The 21,322-nt window shown below is 43.0% G+C and overlaps 1 protein-coding gene across 1 annotated transcript in view; it reads right to left on the minus strand.

Annotated features, from left to right (window-relative positions):
• LOC306796653 (adhesion G protein-coupled receptor L3) overlaps window positions 1-21,322 on the minus strand; it is a gene marked incomplete at its 5' end in the record, with an annotated part of 123,223 nt that overhangs the window by 91,866 nt on the left and 10,035 nt on the right. Inside the window, one exon of the mRNA XM_079295703.1 lies at window positions 13,236-13,449. Coding sequence (XP_079151829.1) covers window positions 13,236-13,449 — 214 coding nt within the window. The remainder of the gene's footprint in view (window positions 1-13,235; window positions 13,450-21,322) is intronic.

The following is a 21,322-nucleotide window of genomic DNA, read 5'->3' on the forward strand; positions in this document are numbered from 1 at the left end:
CGCATACCAAAGCTCCCAGGGTCCGCTTTTTGTCCAGGCTTGTGGATAAAGAGGCACCACCATTTCGACGTGGTACCAACAGAGACACAAATACTGCATTCACATGGACGTATAAAGGAGCTGACTTCTAGGTAGAGCTGACTTCAGTCGGAAACAGATGATGGATTTATCAATTCAGTAGAACAATTAATATTAGTAACGAGTTCTCATTACATTTGATTCACTGGATACCATTAATAGCTGCTAAACTTTTCTACAGTATTCCTAACAGTGACTGACGCTTTGACCACAGGAGAAAATTAGAATTCAGATTTCTAAAGTGTTCCTTTAATGTGTTCCTTTGTATTCATAAACAATACTTTTAAAGGCCAAACGTGCTTGCTTTATAAGAAAGGAGAAGTGCTATTACTAACTAATTCAAATATAACATTACTATTTAAATATAACCGCATTGTTTTCTGCCTTTTTTATCACTTGTAATATGGTACCTTGTTACTTAGCGGAGTTATATTATTGTATGCAGCTGCAACCTAATTTCCCAACTGGAATCAACACTTTCATCTTATCTTTTATTAAATATACTGCTGTCATGCTTTTTCACACAATATTCTGTGGTGGAAATCTGAAATTAAGGTTGAGAACCAAGTTGTCTTTCAAGAGTTTATTATAGCATTTGCAAATGGACTCAGATCTTGGTCTCCACAGAACGAGAGCCCAGTAATAAAGCTGCATCTGGCTCTTATACCTTTTCTCTAGCGGACGTAGGCGCCTGTTGAAAAAGGAAATGATCCTTTCGTTAGCGGACTCGCAGACGTGCAATGGCGTTATTTGTACTTGCATCATGGGGTACCTTCTTGAAATGGTTCAGAGACAATCAGTTTCCGCCTGGCATCAACAACAATGTGTATATGTATCACAAAAATAGACCATAACCCAAACATTAGCCCATTGGATGGGTTTGCAAAATGTGACGTCAAATCAAGATGGCTTGGAAAGGCCTATTCAAATTCTCATCTTGTAACTAATCAAACAGCAACTGATGTCCAAGCTGCAAGTGTAGCGCATTGCAAACAACAATATCCAGGGAGCAGCGGGCGTGAAGTAAATTCCATCAACTTTTCAAGGTGACACGGGAAACCTGATTGGGTGACGACTCCAAAGGAGAACACGGGTGCAGCGGTGTCTCGGATGAACCATCTTTTATCTCTGCTGCACATCCCTCGATGTCATTCTCCGGCTATGAACACGCTTTCACTCCCTCCCTTCCAAACATTCTCGCTGTATCTTTCTACCTCTTTGCTGCTCTATGACACAGACACAGATTTTCAGCAACACTTTCCAATTTTTTGTTGTTTTGTTGTCGAGTGGCTTGAGCCAAAGAAACAGATGAAGCACGGCTGCTACTTGCTAAATTATTCCCTCTATTTAGAATACAGACACATTCACGCCATTTTTAACTCCTTAGGAGCTTGCGAGAAAACAAAATGAATTCATTACCATTGTGGGGGCTCAAACACATGCGATGTTAGGGGTGGAGTAAATATCCGTACCCACATGTGTGTGAAATGCAATTCAAGCACTTTCCCTGATGTGTGAGGAGTAGCAACAAATGGTAATTATAAGAATTATTTGAAGAATTCAATTAAATAAAAAGTACTCAAGGTCTCCCTTGAATCTTAATATCAATGGGAATTACCTGGTAGAGTTCACAAACATTCCCTCTACTGAAAATCCATTTAAGTCGGTAGCAATCAACCCTTCTGTGTAGTTGCAGTGGGTCATATTGTTGAACCTACATTTTTTGCAGTGTTCAATCAAGAAACTAGCCAAGTTTGGATATCAGAATTGATGCACTTTTGGTCTTTTGCCAAGCCCAATTCTTCTAAAATCCAGAGCAGGGCATTACATCAAGAGCCTCAAAACCTCCACTAGACATTCGACTCCCACCCTCTGCAGCCCCCACCTCAATGAGCACATGGATTTTGGTCCATGACAGCACCCACAAAAGCCCCTCTCCTGCTTTAAACACAGCACTTTTGAACATGGCTCTAAGCAAATGGCGAGTGGGCAGGGCTACAAGCTACACTCCTTTATGGTGTTGCAGCTATAGCACCTTCCTTTAAAAGCACACCATAGGAAGGAACAACCACAGTGCAGTGGCTGAAAAGGCTATTGATGGAATTAAGGCTCATGAATAAGAATGTAGCGCTGGGTAAGTGAGAGCTCTCCCACTGTGCGATATTGACATGCTCCAGGTCAGAAAACAGCCCGGGCAAAATGAGCTTTCCCAAACCAGCATGGAGCCAGAAGGAGACGCCATTCTAGACACCGATAAAAACTCCACAACAGGAACGTGTGCGTCACCGAGGATGAGGTGGCACAATCAATCAGGGTGATGAAAGACATCAGAAGAGTTTACTGCAGTATTATCTACCTGGGCTATTCTTAAAAAAAAGCTGTTTTAGCATGGTGATATAGTCATAAACTTGTCCCTGAAGACTTGACTTGAGATTGAAAGGCAAAAACAATCAAGACTCAAGTATGAACCTTGTTAATTAAATAAACAATACAAACTAAATGAGGCAGTGACAGTCGGGCCTTGCAAAGGCACATCACGGAAATATGTATTTATTCGTTAGGTCACAGATGTGATGCCAGGCATGTAAGAACACACTATTAGCACAATATGGAAGCGCCAACAGGCGAATAGGTCTATTTATGATGGTGAACACAGACATTAGAAGCTCCAGTGCTTCTTCAACAGTGGCAAATGATTCCATTTAGGATGTAACAAATCAGGACGTCATTGGTAATAAATGGCAGATTAGCTTGATAGTGATGACAATTTAAACCATGTAGCTCTCTTACGGGACCAGGGATGCCAAATTAAATAGATCTACCGTCATGAATTCTAAACACAGTGGAAGTCATGCACAACTAACAGAAACCCTAAAAGATACGAGCCTACTCGTGAAAATGTCCATATGGAGTTCAAGTGACAAACTATGAATATTCAGCCGCTTGGGCTAGATCAAAGTGAATTATGCAAATGTTCTATGAAACATTGATTACACGAGTGTCATCAGTTTTTCATCTTGAAGGGTGGACCCAGCACCTGAAGATCAAATGGAGAGGTAGTTATCCAATTTGACTTGATTAGGGTTGAAATCGAATTGGATAAAGAGGAAGTGGGATTGTAAAGGTCCCCTTTCTGATTACAAAAATCTAGATCTATTTTCTTGCCCAAAGGGAATGAAAGAAGCAGATGAGAGCGTCGACTGCGGGCGAATGAGACCATGATAATAAAACGGGTCCTTTGTGAGGTGCTAACCGTGCAGCCATCAGAGAGTCACGAAGGAAACAAGGTGAAACCGCCCCTTGTCTAGCTCCCTTGATTTCGGCATGCGGCGTGAATGTAGATCCCACTTTCACTGCCCTGGCAAGTAAAGCACCCAGAGACTTTGGATTGTGGCTACTCATTCATGCCCAGCATCAGAAAGAAAAAACAAAAAGTCATGTGACAAAGCCACGAAGAAAAAGAGAGATATTATAGTATGATAAAAGAAACAAGACATTGGAAGAGGAGTGCTAAGGAGGGCAAGAGGGATTGATAGTAGAACGGGAATTGAGAGGACAGGGAGAGAGACAGAGAGAGGGGTAGATGGCAGGATTAAGAGAGTTAAAAAGTGCCTCGTAATGCTGGGCTGAGCGACGACTGGTGGCTTTCCCAGCCAAGCGCTTTGAGCAATCCATCGTTTCAGAGGGACTAGAGTACCTCATCGCAGCCTTCACTCTCAAAGATGTCATTTTCAAAGCCAACCAAGCGAGATGACAAACATCACCCTTCACAAAAAAAACACACACCAATCAAACATTTTAAATATCCATGACAAATACTGGCAATACAGTGTTGTGGCGGGAAACATGGAAAAACATGGTTCGGAAAACATGCGTCAAAGTTATTTTGGATGCCATGAAACACTAGAGATCACAACATTAAAAAAAAATAGATCTAAATGCACATGTGACATGGGTCTACTGAACCCAAATTGGAAGGAGGATTTGAAAAGTCAACGGCATAAAGTAGATTCCGATCCACAGGAGAAACATCTGACAGCTTTTGATCAGCTGGTTCCAAATCCACTGGCTAACATTAACCCAATCAAATTCATCCACCAATGCCATGTTGAAAATTGGTCTCTTGGCGACCATCCCGAGAACATGTGCAGTGAGGGTGTGAGTTGTGGCAAGACGCCAATAAATAGCACCAAAGGCAGCTAATGCGCCTCGTGTTTGCAGACACCGAGTTTCATTTAGCAAAAAAAATAACTGGCTCTGTTGTAAAACTTTTGCATTTGTTTCACTAAAGTGATTAATAAGGTGGGATTCAATTAGATATGCTATTATACATTTATATGCAACAACAGCGCCGCTGCTGCCAAAACTGTAGCAGTTTGTTGAAGCCGTTTACTGCGTATGATTGCATAAACAAACAATTTCCCACAATAATCCTCTTTACATGACTCTCCAGAGAGAGTTGTGGAATAAAAAAAAAAAGAAGAAAGCTAAATAGTCTGCTCACCCTTCTCGAATTGAATCAAAATGATTACAATCATAATTCTGCTGTACATTATTACACTGCCATTCAAATGGCATTTCAGGAATTATAAATGCAAAGCTACCTTTTCCAGACAAGCTGAAAGTTCGGTGATGACTTGCCCCAGGGCACCAAAATACCAATAGATGGGCTAGAAAGTGGTGCTAAGGGGAACATTCTTCCAATAAATAGTACAATGAGCATAAAAAACTTCAACAATTTACTCTACAATTGCAGATAAATATTAAGGAAAGCCGTCAGAGAAACGTTGTTTTGTTTATGTCAAAGTGGTAGACTGAGTGGATGAAAGAGCCACAAGAAGTGCTGGACCTTGCCATGAATCAGCCATGAGAGTATTTTATTCGTTTAATATTTGGGGAGAGATGATGAATAGCCAGGAAAGTTATCAAATGTCTGTAAAAGTTGCATGCTGCCCTCTCTATGTACTGCTTCAGGGCAGAATCAAGAGGCATCGCATGTGTATGTTGCCTACTTCCTCCTGCCCATTAAAAAAAAAAGAAGAAGCAGAAAACTAGAAGAACAGGGATGAAAGACTATGGCGCGCAGAGAAGGGCAAGTATCAGATAGAGCGAAGGAAAAAGCAGAGTCGGCTCCCTGCACTCGGACTAACCACCTGCTCCTTTCTGAATTAGCCCTTTCTTTACTGTTTGCACTCATCCAAGTGAAACCCACTCCCCTCGCTGACAAATGGAGTGAGGCCTCCTACTTTCACTTTTGAAAACATGATAAAAACTCGGTGTTTAGTGAGCCACCGCTGTGACGGCCATTAATCTGACACCAAAAGGCCGAACGACCAGGACTGAGGCTTCCTTGCGGGAAATTTGCCCAGAATCCAAATATTTTTCAAAACTCTCAAACTTCTGGTTTCTTTTGCAAAGCGCTCAACTTGTAGGGGCATAACAAAGCCTATGGGGCATTCCGCTCAGAATCTAAAAATGAACAGCGCTACGGTTGATTCAAACCACTGGCTCGGTTGGAGTCAATCGGCTTCTCTTTTATCTTTTATCTTCTGAGAAATACCAATCCGCTCGGTATGGGGAGATGTCCTTCAACATTCCCCATTTGCAAAACCCTGGGCTTCCGTTCCCCATCTAATCACCACAGAGTCTTCTACGGCCATTTCTGGAGACCCCGGGGCCGACTGGATGGACTGCACGTTTTGAAATTTACAGCAACTAATTGGCCAAATTGCGGTAGGCTCTCATCAAAGGGGATTGGAGTAGGTTTGGACGTAGGACGGGGCAGAAATGAGACAGGATAAATAATGTAAGGTGATGTCATCCACGGTAGGAAAAGAATGGCATGAGGAAGAAATAAATCTCTTTGATTAAAAGGTCTTTGCGGATAAAAAAAAAAAAGGGTTATGCAAGGGCACGAGGCAAACGTGTACAGATGGTGTGGGGGGGGGGGTTACATTCCTACAGTAATCCAATCAACTTCCAAATGTGTTCATTACTTATCATGTTTCCTTTTGCATATTAATGCTGGCATGCAAAACCCACCCACCATTCTCTATTTGCTCATACTCTTACAACAGGCCTTTGTCCCCCGTTGCGCTCATCGGTCATGTTTTTGTTCTGTAATTGTCAGGTGCTCAACACGTAATTGTATCACGGGAAGAAGACAAAAACAACAGCCTCCAATGGAGAAGAGGCAAGACAAACCGATGACTGTTGCATGAATAGAGAAAGGCTGGTAGGAAAAGCATGTCGTCAGGAGCTCACAGAAACACCGCTGAGTGATTGATGCAAAGCATGCACTCAATATAATCCAATATGCTGCATGCACCATTAAAACAAAGTCTACATGATTACATGTAGACTTTGTATTATATGTCTAATTTGGGATGCCCAGTAGGAATCGAAGTAGAAGCGGTGTTGGATCCTTCCGTATGATGAAGCACCGCAGAGCCACTTATATTACAATCTGCCGAATAGAACCTTTAATTTAAAGCGGCGCCTGCATGATTGTTTGCACCTCCAACATTAAAGTCATGCATTCATTCATCCGACATCCAATTGTTTGGGGAGTTAAATGTTTCTGCAAATCTCGACTTTAAACAAGAAAGGCCACTTCTGGTAGAGCTGTGGGGGTCATGCATGAGCAATGACGGTATTACGCACACATCTGCTCAGCATGATAAGCTCTCTCTTAATGTCAATGGCAGCTGTTTATTTGCTTGTATTAAAGACTATAGTAAGCATTTGTGGCTCCGATATGAATGCCTTTCTTTAATTCTTTAAGTATATTAAAAAAAAACGACATTAAAGCTGCAAAAAAAGAAGATTATTAAAGACGTACTCCAGCAATTTAGCGCTACAATTCCATAAAGCCGCGGGACTCACTTGAATCAGCAAAGGCCTTGATATCCTGACTTCTATTTGGGTCAAGCTCCAAATACACCGTATCCTACATTTCCCATGATGCAGTGTCGTAGCATATTTTATTGAACTCCCCCTACTTCCTAAAGTATATGCCCAATTATTCCAAACCCCACATCTTGTAATGCAGGCTTTCCGTTGATTAAAAAGAAAAATGAAATCTTGGATCAAAAATAACGAATGACATCACTTCAGACAGCTTCCTCCAGATCTATAGAACTGTTCGTCACTGGTATGTATCAGTGGAGATAACTATCTTATCATTAATAGCGACCATTGTTGTATTTGAGAACATGCAATCAGCCTTTTGTGTTGACACACTACGAAATAATTCTATATATTTATGATGAAACACTGTGAAGTCTGTCTGCAAACACGATTAAATGCTGAAAACCAAAACAGGAACGGATATGCGGGAGAGTATGAAGCAGATGGTCCCGTTCTAATATGTGCCTTGCCACCCTCAGAGCTGAGGGCAAGGGAGGACAGGTAGACATGTAGTTGTGTTTTTAAGCTATTCAGAATTACTCTGTCATGTTTGAATGTTGAAACATTACCACTGAGCCCGATTTACTCATTTTGAGTGTTTTTTTCTATGTTGCCTAAAGAACAATGTTTGTTATGACAAACTAAATAAATTCTAAAGTTAATTGCCCCTTTGGCAACCTCAACATTTTCCCCAAAAACCTACATCTATAACATCCTCTGTCAAATGAGTGGATTTAAATGAAGATGGGCAAAACAACGCAGGGGAATCTTCAGTTAATCCCACCCTCAAACGCTTAAACAAATATCTCATCAAGTCCTTAAACTCCGAAATGAGGTCAGAAGCCAAGGATAATGAGAACTGGAGAACGTATGGGAAAGATCACCGGCAAAGGAGAAAGGATCCTCCCATCTGCTTACCCCTTTCTTATCCCTCAATCACTCTCGTCCCTTCTGTCAGCGCGTGTTTCCATCCGACGGGAGAGGAGCCATTTGTCTCGTGCATTCCGGCGTGGTGAAGTAAATAATGGCCCGGGAAGCATTTATTTCCCACATCAACATCATTAACAGGAAGGTTCTCAAATGTCAAACTGTCACGAGGCCAGCGGGTTCAAATCATTTAGTTTCATGGTCCTCAAGAGCCTCATCAAGCTGTGATATCTATTAACCTTCATCATTAGCGGCGTGTGCGTCAACACAAAATGCTAGAAGACAAAAATATGTATTCTTCCTCGACATGACAAGTGCGATGACACGGCAGCGGAAGGAATCCTAGAGAGACTGGGGGGGGGGGGGGGGATGTAAAGCAATACAATAGACAAAAGAGAGACAAGAATGTGTACGTGTGTGTTTGGGTGAATGTGTTTCTTTGCGCCATCCTGACCTGCTTTTCTCCTTCAGGGGTCATGCACAAGCCTGCCACAATGCTATCAGCTGTCCCTTAAGGTGCCTGCTGGGGTCTGCTGAGATATAAGGTGATATATCGCTTTGATATAGCCTGTAATTACTGGCCGTGAAGGCCACACTGCCTTGGGGAAAGGAAAAGGGGAACACAGAAAGAGGGAGGAGAGAGAGAGAGAGACACTGGGACTCTGATGAGAAAAGGGTCACTGTTGTTTGATAGCACAAGTGCCCCGGCCTCTCCAGTGGTTTCACACAGTGGGGAAATAGCACTAGATCCATACATGCTCTGGAGAGAAGCCTCAGCTCCCAAACAATAAGCTCCAAAAACTGCCCAAAAGGGAGAAGCAATGATTGCAAAAACCACAGGCTGCAGCACGCGTGCAACACCATGCAAACAACAGGCCTCAGGTTGTGCTAAATGAATCCTCGGTAGCGTGTTTCCATCGCAGCATCATCAGCCTCCCGTCTAGCTTGCAACACGGCGCCACCTATAGGGGACATGTTTATCCAGAGGCTGCGGATTCTGTGCAGCCACGACGCTCGCTCGCAAGCACAAAAGGGAGGGACGGCTAATGAAAGAGAGCCATTCATTTCATCCTGTCACAGCATGGTGCGAGACAACCTGCATTTTGGGATGCATTACCAGCACTCACAAGCTCAGTGGCGCGCTATCACTCAGATACAGGCTGCTATTAGCTCCCGCTTAAAAGACTTATAATGGAACCAAACACCTTGCCGAAGTGGCCTGGTATACACCTCTATGAGTGGGCTTAACTGGAAAACGTAGCACCTGGGCTTGATAGCTGAATATCAATGGAGCGCTGTCAGCGGCCGGGGGGAAGCAGGGGGGGATTGAGCTGCCGAAATGTATATTGACAGCTCGCGAGAGCCGGTGACATGGTTGGGCGTTTGCTGGTGATGGATGCTAGCCTGGCACGCAGACTAAGCCCGGCTGCAGCGTGGCTCATCTTCAGACGGGACGTGAATGCTAAATACCACACTTGCCAGTCACCACGACTTAACTGGTGCCAGCAGGAGAGGCAGGTGGTACACAGGCTGGGGGGGGGAGCAGAGTCCCACAAGAGGAAAATACTGTCAGTGTATTCACAAGCATGCTAATTCGATTCTAAGGTAATGTGAGCATCACTGCCCCTTAACCTGTTTGTCTTTGTTAAATTGAACATCAGCAGATGAGATTAGTTGCCAACCTTTTCACTGTCTCTGCTGTGTCCTAGTTCCATACTGCACACTAAATATATACAGTTATAGCATTTAATCCGTCAGACAACAATCAAACTGCAAAATGATGCCAAATAAAGTTCACAAATAAGGAGCAAAGGAGTTTTCTAAGATCTTTCAGGAGCTGGTTTCACCATGATAAGCAATTTATTGATATATTTGCAGCTGTGAGTTGCATTTTCTTTGTGCTTTGTGCAACCATTATTGATACGAATACATATTCACCACCAGAAAGAACAATTCACTTGAATGAATCCATCTATTTTCTGTCTCCCGCTTGCGTTCAGCAGTCTACAACACGTCCTGTCAGACACAATTATTGTGGAAATCAGGTACATGTAAATGCTTTAATCACACCGTTACATTGTTTCAGTTATAGTGAGCCTGTGAACATACTGCATGATCAATGGAGGGGGAGAAAGGAAACGGGAAAGAACGAGACGGGGGAGGAAAACCAAGCTAAAATATTAATGAAGGCGTGTGCTTGCATCACTGCTGATATCGACTCATTGAGAATTTTAAAGTTGACAACATACTGAAGAAAGATGAGTTCAGGAAATACATCATCGTGTGCTTACAGGCTACGAAGCTGAGCAAAGTGTGTTGGTTGTAATTTAAAGAGAAATAGCAACATTGTAAAAGAACTAAAGCATTTCGACGTCAACATGTGACATTGTTTTTGCAGTTTATTCCATCACGGATCACATGATCCTCCCTGAAATCGCACGGTCTGCGACGACAGTCAAAATCTTTCGAGACTTTTCTGTTCAAATTGCTTCGTTTCTGTTGCACTCCTGTTTTCCTTTAACCCGAATGAGCTTAGCCGCAGGTGCCTAGCAACGGCTCTGACAGCTCTCGGTGGGTGGCGTTTGTTTGTTGTGCTAACCTCCGCTTGCTAATGTGTAGCCGTGGCGCTACAGTCACAAATATCATTGAATCCTCTCACCCCATATACCACCCACACCTTTCATCCACTTAGCAACTTCCTCTCCCAAGACAAAATTGCTCCGGCTCTGAATCGGATTGCAGTTACCTTTTAGCGTGGCTGAAACGCCCCCGGTAGCAACGAGATGCTAAAAAGAACTGGCTTTTTCGCTGGTACTTTATGTTAGCTCTGTGTTCTTGACAGTAGCAAGACCGGTTGATTCATTCCTGCAGGGATTTTCAGTCCGAGTAGGCGGCTGGAGAACAAGAGAGCCACAGGGTGCATCAATTATCCGACAACATGTTTCACACACTACCTCTTTTCACCATCAGCTGCTTTTCACCCAGCTGATTATCTGAACTCTATGGTACCCGAACTAAAAAGCCAAGAGCAATTGTTTGAGAAAGCCCAGAGGTACATTCGTATTCTCAAAGGGGTCCGTCCAATGTGGAACGAAAGCTTTGGAAATCAAAATAAGCCGAGTAAAGTTAACACAGAGGAGCAATTTAGATACAGTCCATCCCTTCTAAGTGCTGCAATAAGTCAACAAAAGAGCCAAGATGGACGACACATACGCTCTACTCCACACCCGCCTTGAGCTCCACAGTTTCTTGAGTCCAAACTTCTTTGTTTAAACCCCGAAACTTGTGTATATATTACCTTAATGTTAGCAATCCATTACACTGCAAAAACCAAAGCACGGTGCGCCGACACTGTCTGCCTGACAAATAGGTCTCCAGGTCCCGCTTTGTGCACAACGGGGTCATAACTCTGGAACGAGACTCACATGTGGCAGCAAAGCTCATCGAGTACATTTATAGTTTCACGAATAACTGATAATATATATTACTTCAAATACCTATTGATTTGTGTCAGGGAAAATTATGACTGATATGGATTAGCAACCAGGTACGGTGAGGTTTACTGGCCAATTAATCCATTCAGGGGCTTGTTGTTAAGCCAGACACCGACCAAAAGGCTTCATTATGTAAACATGGTCCCGTGTTCTCTCACTTTTGCTAATCTTAAAGGCTCGTGCTCATATTCGTCACACAGCTCAATCCATTGAAATGTGGTGCGTTCTACATTTTAAAGTCTACGCACCATTTTTAAAATCATTTCTACAGTCTGCAATGTGAATAAGATAAAAAAACAGATGTTTTATGAAGAAAGATGTCTCGAGGAGAGACGCATTTAATTCCATTTCAGCAGACCTCAGGTGGGAATTACAGCATCTCTCATTAACTTGAGATTTGCTGATTGTTTAAGATTGTTTTAACAAACAGCTACTCAAGTCAATTACTTAAAAGCATAAAGCTAATTTAGCTTGCGAGTGTGGCTGTGTCTGTACATACATTAAAATATGCATATCACATTCGTCTAAATCACATGTGTCAAACTCAAGGCCCGCGGGCCGAATCTGGCCCGCCACGTCATTTTATGTGGCCCGCGAATCCGCCAGCAAAAAAAAAATTAAAATTAAAAAAAGATTTTTTTTTTCTTTTTTGGAAAAATAATTAGAAGTTGGACTTCAAAATAAAACTATCCCCATGGTCGAAATTATGAGATAGAAAGTTGAAATTATGAGCTAGCATGTTGTCTGTTTACCGACATTAAAATTATCACAACAGGTGGACAGGAGAGGCAACAGTCCGAAAAGCGGTTTTCCAACGATTGAAAAAGATCGACAAATAATCCCAAAATGTCCACGAAGAGAAAAATTGATGCAGAGGGAAGAAAATGTAATGAAAGATGGGAAAGCGAATACATGTTTGTGCTTCAAGGAGAACAACGGGTCTGTCTTCTGTGTTATGAGGCGTGTCGGTGATGGAGGATACAATTCACGTCGGCATTTTGACACCAAACACGGAGCTAAATTTAGCCTCCAAGAAAAACATCAAATTGTCCAAGAATTAAAAGGCAGACTGCAATCACAGCAGAATATATTTACACAATCACGCGACCGTGATGCTGATGTGGCCCAGAGTGGAAATGAGTTTGACTCCCCTGGTCTAAATGGATCATCTATGAAAAACCTTGATTTTGTTGTCGTCCTTTGTTGTCATCTATAGAGCTTTAAAACGACTCAATATGAGAGAGCGTATATTGTAGCTCTAAATGTAAAAAAATAAAAAATAAAGGTAGAAAAGAAAATATAAAACTGTTATCAATTTATGAACACCAAAGTCAATCTGAAATTTGTATTCGGCTCACTTGTGCAAGGAAATATGAACTATGATGTACCAGCCAGCTAATAACAAAGACTTCTAACAGACATACAGACTTCTTCCCTAAAGACTATTGGCGTTGTCTTTACTTTGACTTCCTAAATCCGGCGGCTTCCTTCAGGAAACGTCACGAGAGCAGATGGTAGTCTGGAGAACCGGGCCAAACATACGGTACATTGAGAAAAAAATGGACGACATATTTGTCCTCGATTTTATGTTTATATAAAGAAGGTTAAATCCATGAGTGATGATTGACTCAAAACTGAAGACCTTTCACAATTAATAATCTGAATTTTAATGAAATGTTATGGCCTTAAATTGTAAAACCAGAAGGTTTCTGATTTAAAAACAAACATTTCTGGATGTATTTCTAGAAACAAAGATGTCCCATTATCTTAATTATCTCATTAAATGAATACAAATCCGTCAGAAATAATGAATGCACATGGCCTCACCTTTGTGACATGATCTTGTATGCATCTGGCAGGTAACACCGCGTGTTCTCCATCTGTGCTGGGTCTGCGTCACAGATCTTGTCATCGGTGCGGCCGTAGTTGGCGCTCTCAATCATGATGACGTCCGTGCCCGGGCAGCGCAGCTCGATGGGATAGCTCTCGCACGACAGCTCCCTCCTCACCACCGCCATGGGGATGGGCGCTCGACTGAAGGCTGCAGAGGGGAAGAAAAGAAACTTAATGTCAGTCGGAGTTGTTCAGATTCCTTCCCTCTCTACTTCGGTTAAAGGCCTTTTGCACTTAAGTGTGAAAAGGAGTTCGGTTTGGCTGAGCCCTGAATTTAAAAACAATAATCTGTGTATTCCTAGAGGGAAATACAAAAACCAATTGTAGGACCTGGAATCAAAAGGTCTGACACTGAGACATTATGAGAAGAGGTTGTCCACCCTGGTCTAGAGAGCGTGGGCGGACAGGATGCTGGCTGTTTGGAGTGGGAGGATGAGCAATACCACAGGGGCCCTCGAGAGGCCAGGAGTTGAGAAAAGAGAGAGTGTGAGATTGACACAGATCAAAGAGAAGGAAATAGACACGGTGTTTGCATTTGGCTGTGTTAAATACAAATTAATTACATGGGCATTGACGGGAGAAATTAGACAGACAGAAACTGAGCAGAGCGTGCATCATGTAAATTGTTACTATATCCTTCCAGACCAGAAGTTATAAATCATCGGGGGTGCTCCATTCTTTGCCTTTTAAAGTGATACAATGCACTTCATTTAAGAACGCACGGGCAGGAGGTGGAGGGTCAAAAGGTGCGTGTTGCCTCGAGCCAAAGCTTAGAATCTGTCTGGCAAAATAATCTGCTGTTTACCGTGGAGTCAAAATGGCCAGGAGTGCTACTGTGACCGAGCGGCGGCGGCGGCGGCGGTTCGGCGGTTGCTATTTTTCCTCTCCTTGACACAGGCGCACGCACGCCCACGCACGTCTGCGAAAGGCTCACACTCAGTTTACAGCGAGAATAAGAACTGAGCGAGAAGCGTAAACATTGGCCTGAGTGACTGTGGGAGGACCGTGGCAGTTATAGATTGTTTTTCTTACAAACATCCCTTCAGACAAGCGTCTGAGCTGCAAAAAAAAAGCCACCGCTGGACGACGAGCAGCGCCGACATTCATCAGGGAGGACAGACGGACAGGGAGAAAGAAAAAGGCTTCCACATGCAAGGAGAGGGCTTGGCGAGATCACCTGAAATCAATATCATGATGAATTGTAACATTTAGCTGGGTAACAATAAATGAAACCACGTTTTTCTTTTTCTTTCATGCACAAAAAAATCATCAGTTCAGTGTGTGACAGAATAATCTCAATTAATTTGTCATCCTGTTCAAAACAACTGGTAATTGCACCTCAAGTTGAAATTATTTTGTCGCACGTGAATCAGACGGAGCACATAAATGGCAAATGGCAAAGTGATAAACTGCTCTTTGTCCTGTTAAAGTGCGAGATAGTTTCTTTTTTTCTACGCAATGCAATCATTATGTTATATGGCATGGTTGTCATTCAGGTGACGGAAACAAATGGCTCATATTTCCTCTGGAAACGATAAACATGACTAATATTCAACAGGAGTCACATTTAACTTTGTCTCAGCATCGTGTTGACTCATACGGTATTTAAGTAATCAGCCGAGTGCAACAGCATTGACGTGACTTACTCGATTTTGGAATCAAACCACGAAACGAATGAACCCACAGATAATTGTCCCTCAGCATTTCTGCTCCTCTCTGCGGAGCATCACAGCACCTTTTTCGCTCATTGTTTTGGTTTTACAGCGTGAAACTTTACTGTTTTTACTGCACACAATCTCTGTCATTCTCACGTCTTCAAATGCCGCCCAGGTACCACTTCTTATCGTTCGTTAAGAATGAACCACAAGCACGAGAGGAAATCACGAAGACACTCGGAGAGGTGAAACGACAAAAGGAGCTCCTCATTATCTTGTCACTTCATTGTGTCTCAGAAATCCTCCAGATCCCAACACAGTAAAGCACACTTGTCATGGAAACATCACAAATTGGAATAATTATGTTCATTCTGGTGTTGAAAGGCATCAATTATCTTCCTCTTAATGGGAGGATGTGTTTCGCCCCCTGAAAAAGTGCTGGTATGGATCGCACCAAACTTCTTTGAAACAAAGAAACAAGCGCAAAGAAAGAGGATAGCGTCGGTTGAATTTGGCAGGTGCATTGAGACGGATGACAGAAGAGTAATGGAGTCTGAATGATAAATACCAATCTTGCTTTGTTTATTGATCTTCATTCTTTTGTGTGTGCTTTCTCTGTTTGCAGCCATCCCAAAAGTGTAGGAGGGGAAAAAGCCCGGTTAAATGGTTTCTATTATACAACCTTGGAAATTGAAATCTCGACCAATTTGATCTCTGCGATTCCTCTCCATGAATAATTCTTCTAAGCCTCGTTATCCTGCAAAGACAAGGGGGCTCAATACATGCCAGCTTCCCCGTAAAAAAAAAACACGGGAAAAAAAACACCAGAGTTGCGAGGATGATGCCGTCAACATGGGCACCAGCAATCCCCTAATGTAAGCAAGTAAACGCATGCCAACGGTGTCTCGGATTACCCGCCTCGTCAACAACTGTAGTGTAATTACATTTGTGCCCGGAGGCGGTGATTGATAGGGGCTCATATTCCTCGGGTGCCAGAGCCAGCATCCTGCCCCCACTCGCACGCATCGCCGTCTACCTGTGGACACCATCGACAGAGCTATCCAACATCCAAAATGGTCTTGTTGAAAGTCCATTCTCTTATCTCGGGCCTGTGTTTCGTTCACTTTACCCCTCTCCCCCCTCCTCTCCAGCCAATACTGTGGAGGAGTATTCGCATGCAGAGTGCATCTCTTTCTTCTCCACTGCAGATTCTCCCTGGATAATTCGTCTGCGCGCACACTGCACAATATGGGGGGGGGGAAGGCAAAAAAGACGTCGTCGTTTGGGGAAAGCCAACTGTCAGGGTCACGCTGGATAATTCCATCACATTCACGCCGCAGAGTGTTTTTACTCACGATGCTTACAAATGACATAACTTTTGAAAAACGCAATTACTCACCAAAAAGGGCAACAGAAAGGTCAGAGAGAAAAATGGTCATTTGGAAAATGTCGATCCCCCGCAGAGCTTTTAATCAAATTCAGAGGGCAGTTCTGAATGTGGGCTTGTTCACAGTAACAAAATAGTTGAGGAACATAGTAAGAAGGAACAATTTTGCTGTGAAAAAGCAGAGCTTTTTCTTTGGTCACTGACGCATTACCTTCTCTGAATCACCGAGCATTGAAGTGCAGACCGCGCGGAGAAAGGATGACATTTAAAAGTCATCATTAGTAACAAAACAGGGGCCTGAGGGGGCTTGTATTTTCATTTCATCTCCCAAGAAAATGTGTCGGGGACAAGGAGTTAAGGTCAACCAGCACCAAATTATTACAATGAGCCCGTCCAAATGAGCCTCCGTCACTCAGATAAACAGATGTCGGGGACATGTGACAGCTCTCAACGACACGGCTTTCAGATCACTTTCAGACTTCAGCTGAAGTGCGTTAGCTCAGACACAGCGGATCATTTCCCAATAAATAATAATGCTCCCCCCCCCCCTGCAATTAGGCAGCTGGATAGTCTGGCAAAGTACCAAATATGTTCCCAGTAAAGGAGGGAAAAAAATGTTTAGGCTATTAATATGTGAGGATGTAATATTCTATCCTTTAAACAGGGAAACTCAGCATCTGCAGCAGATGATACAAACTGAAGACTTCATGTGTATGCGCGAGAGGGGGGTTGCATTCAAATGAACTCTGACTTCATTGAATTAATGGAAGATAGATGGAAGAGAGGAGGAGGAGATGGCAAGGGAGCCGATTCAACAGATCAAATGTCTCTTTTTCTACCGACAATCGCTGGGTGGGCCCGGCCCCCCAGAGCTAGTGATTAATTAGTGCATGAATCTGGATAGCGTTATTTGATTAGACCAATCACACCCACTTCTCAGTTTGCAACAAACAACATTTTCTGGGGAGAAGGGGTGGGGGGGGGGGATCATTTTGCAGGACCACTTTGAATTTCAACTCAGACAAAAAAGCATTTTCAATAATGCATGAGGGATTATTTATCTTGAAGTGAGAAACAGTTCAGGCAAATTGTTCTCCCAAGTAAATTACGTTTACACATGGCCACAGGCGAGTGAAATCTCAAAGGCTTTTGCGCAGAGTGCCAAATTATCCAGGAAGGGAACTGTCAAAGAGCTCTGCAGATAGAGCATTCAAGAGAAGAGCGTCGACATAACAACATCTGCGCTTCATAAGAAGAATTGCATCGTCAAGGTAGTCAGACAACTTGTGACAAAAGCTTTCACAGCTATAAAACTGAGACTAAACAAGCCATTTTGTGGAAACGTGAAGCCGAATGACGGATATTACCTCCGTAATGATGAATTCACGAGCTGACCACGGCAACGATGGCGACAGGCCTTTCAAATCGACTTGATGGCTTTTGACACTTTGACCAATGATGCCGCAAAGCACAATTAGCATTACTCATCATGACAGGACCCAGAGATCCATTCAACGCGGCGAATGAACGAGCCATTTGTTTTGCTTCTGCTTGCGTTCGCCGACACACATTTGAACACATTAATTGGCAACGCACCACACGCTTGCAAATTCCAGCAGAGGGGGAAAGACTGATGGTGTTTTTTTTTATTCGCTGGGCGGCAACGTGCAAATGTTTCAAACCGTCAGTCAAACTGCCCATGATGCCTGGAGGGAAATTAGCTCTCAGTGTTAACAAATTAGCTCAGAGGGAGGACTAGATACAGCGCAGTCATACTAAACTACCGCAGCACACTGCATGTTGAATATTTGATCTTGGGGAGGGGGGTGTTTGGGTTTAAGAGGAGATGTACGCAACCATCTACCTGATGAAATCGAAAAAAGTAGCCATTAAAGAGTAGCAGTGTATTGCTTTTTCCCTCTCCTACGCTAACAGTGTATCGACACCATGAGAGTTAATAACTGTGAAAGTTAATAAATTGGTCGGTGGAGGGAGGGAAATCTGCAGAGCACAGCAACCTCTCCTTCCCCCTGCAATACGCTTCCAGAGTAGACAGTGGCCTCATGTCTGCGTACACACAAGTAACAAACACCGGTACCTTGCCATCGCTCCATAAAGGCTTGATTCACATACTCAGAACACAGGGGTGAAGTGTCTTTCCAATGCAGCAAGCACTTCCATTTAATTAATCACTCCTTCAATTCATTAAGTGTATCGCCGTGGCAAAAAAAAAGAAAAGAGAGAAAATGGGAGGCAAGTCTCCCATCAAGGTCTTATGTTCAAAACCACTTCGGTGTGCAAATTATAACATTAGTTTCTTCGGTCAAATCCACTTTCCCGCCAGTGATCCCAATCACTGATGTTTAAGTACTTTTGTATTTTCATTTTTTTTTTTTTCGGACAAGTTGAATTATTTTTAAATTCATCCGAATTAAAAGGAACTTTTGTTTGAAAAATACTTCCTGTCACTCGTTGCTTTTCATTGCCAATTCAGAACAAATTTGGGTCGTTTCCCAATCTTCCTTCCCTAAACGTAAACAGAGCAGAGGTGTGTGTGTGTGTGTGTGTGTGTGTGTGTGTGTGTGTGTGTGTGTGTGTGTGTGTGTGTGTGTCCTGCTTCCTATCAGAAGTGCCATTTTGTCAGATGGTTCAAGCCGGAGGTGGGTCTGTGGAGCTGGCAGCGGCTGGGCTTTGTTCAGCTCCCGTCATGTCTGACATCGTTTTTGCTATTTCCTCTCCTTTCATTGCGTTCTCCCTCTTCCCTGTAACCCGCCCACATGTGCAGGCATCACTCAAGGGAACATCTCAACCAAGACTAATGCACCTTGGACCTCACCTACTGTACGGTGCCTCCCAGGCTAAGATGAACACAATCCCTGTCACACACACACACACACACATATCCCAGAGCAGGCATGACTCAACATGCCCTGATTGTAATTGAGGTCAAAGAAAAGAAACAACGGGCTGATTTCCGTCGTGTGTGAGGGGAAAGAGGTCTTTTCCTCACTCTTCTTTTACCACACATCATCAGATACAATTGCCTAAGAGCACACTGGAGGCAAGAGCGTGGCTAAATTTAGCATCGCGAGCTGAGAGCTGCAGTGGGAAATGAGGTTGTTCGGCCTCCAGACAAGGAAAACACTAGAGTGCCAGGCATTCAACATGAAAAAAAAAACATGTACGCTTCGTAAAACATCCTGAGGGAGCTATTTGTGTGTTAAATTGGTGGTTGTCTTTCAGATTTCAGACTTTTTTCTTATTCTTTACAACATTTTTTTTAAATGGCTGATATTCTTTCTATGCAAAGCAATATTCCAGTTTTTGCAGAGTCAACTTTAGCAACTAATATACTTGAAGTGGCGGTAACTCAAAAGTATATTCAACCAGGGTGGCCACTTCTGTAAATTTGTACATTTTCAGAATCCATGGAATTTCCAAAACCTGTCTGCAAGCATAGCAACGTGGCGGACGAAGTATTTAGATCCTTCACTAAAGTAAAAGTCGCAATACCGCAATGTTAAAAGGCTTCATTACAAATAAAGGTTCTGCATTCACAATTCTACTATAAGTAGAAGATACAGTCTGAGTATCCCTCCATATCCCCCTCGTCATCGATTGCCCTTCATGTGTTGCCGCAGCAACCCACAACATTGAACAAGCTCTATGAGCTTATTTCACACGAAATACAGCACAGACTGATGAGAGAAGACAGAGAAGATGCTTCGTCTTGTAATGATAAGGAAACAAGGCGATATCGCTGTCTCAATGGATCCCGGGGGCTTTGCTCATTAGAGTTGTATTAATGGTGCAAAGAGAGCTGAACCCCAGCGCGAACATATTGGCCACCAGGTTACCCACCATCGCAACCAAAGTGATGACAACGTTCCGCTTTGGCACAACGTGATGTGTGCCTGTTGATCAGGCCGATAGTAAAGCACTTAATCTGAGATGACCCCAATCAGTCTACAGCACACCACTCCGCACCGCATCACAACAACAAACGTGTTTCTCGACTTGAAACAAGCACAATGTGGAGGGAAGATAGTGACATCATTTCCATAAAACAGCACATTGGTTGTTGATGAAATCTCGAAGACATTTCCTTTTCAGTTGCTCGTGAAACTGTATGAAAAAAAATGTAGCCGTGTTTGGAATTCGGGGTTGTGGGAAGTCAGGATGAGCATTTTTCAACATCTCGCCATTTGAAGGCAAAAACAGGCAATTGAAGCTCTCTTGCATCCTTGTTTGCATTCTACTTCATCAAAAGTGTCCTCACACAAGGTACAAACTCTATGAATGACACCGTACTGATTTGTTTTCTGCAGCGGAGCACATTTGGAAATGAACCTACGCCAATTCTCTTTCCCATATTCCTGCTGGTAGAAATGTTCCTGCAGTGTCATATCCGAGGGGCAAAACGCATGAATTAATACCGATTAAAGCTCAGCGCTGCAATGTTTACTTACATAATGAAGAACAAGACATTATTTAAATTAAAATGTGATTTCATGCATATGCATCGGTTATGTTTTTTAGGTGAACAAAGAAATGACCTCATAATTCCAAAGTTATTTGTGCCAGTGGAGCCACATCCGTAATATCAAGCACTGGCGAAAAAACATGTCAATCTTACTTGAGTGTCGCTGCAGATATTTTCACACAACTAGTCAACACCTGCGCAGAACACCGTTCAAGGATGATCATCTCGTCTTGCTCAGTTTCACTTCCTTTTCCCTGAGCTACAACATGACTGGGTAGCTGAACCACTGATTCCATGTGCCAATCGTCTCCTCATCGGTCACTTCAGTGGTTCATACTGTACATCTTTAAGAGGTCTTTTTCAGTAGGGTCACTGTAGCTCAGGAGGCAATTGACCCCTTTGCTAAGTCCCGCCACTACTCCATTAAGCTGTCAGAGCTACCATGGAGCCCACACTGTCACTAACTGCATAAATAGTATCCAATTTTTGGGAAAAA

Source organism: Melanostigma gelatinosum (assembly GCF_949748355.1).
Source record: "Melanostigma gelatinosum genome assembly, chromosome: 23".
In the NCBI taxonomy this organism is placed as follows: domain Eukaryota; kingdom Metazoa; phylum Chordata; class Actinopteri; order Perciformes; family Zoarcidae; genus Melanostigma; species Melanostigma gelatinosum.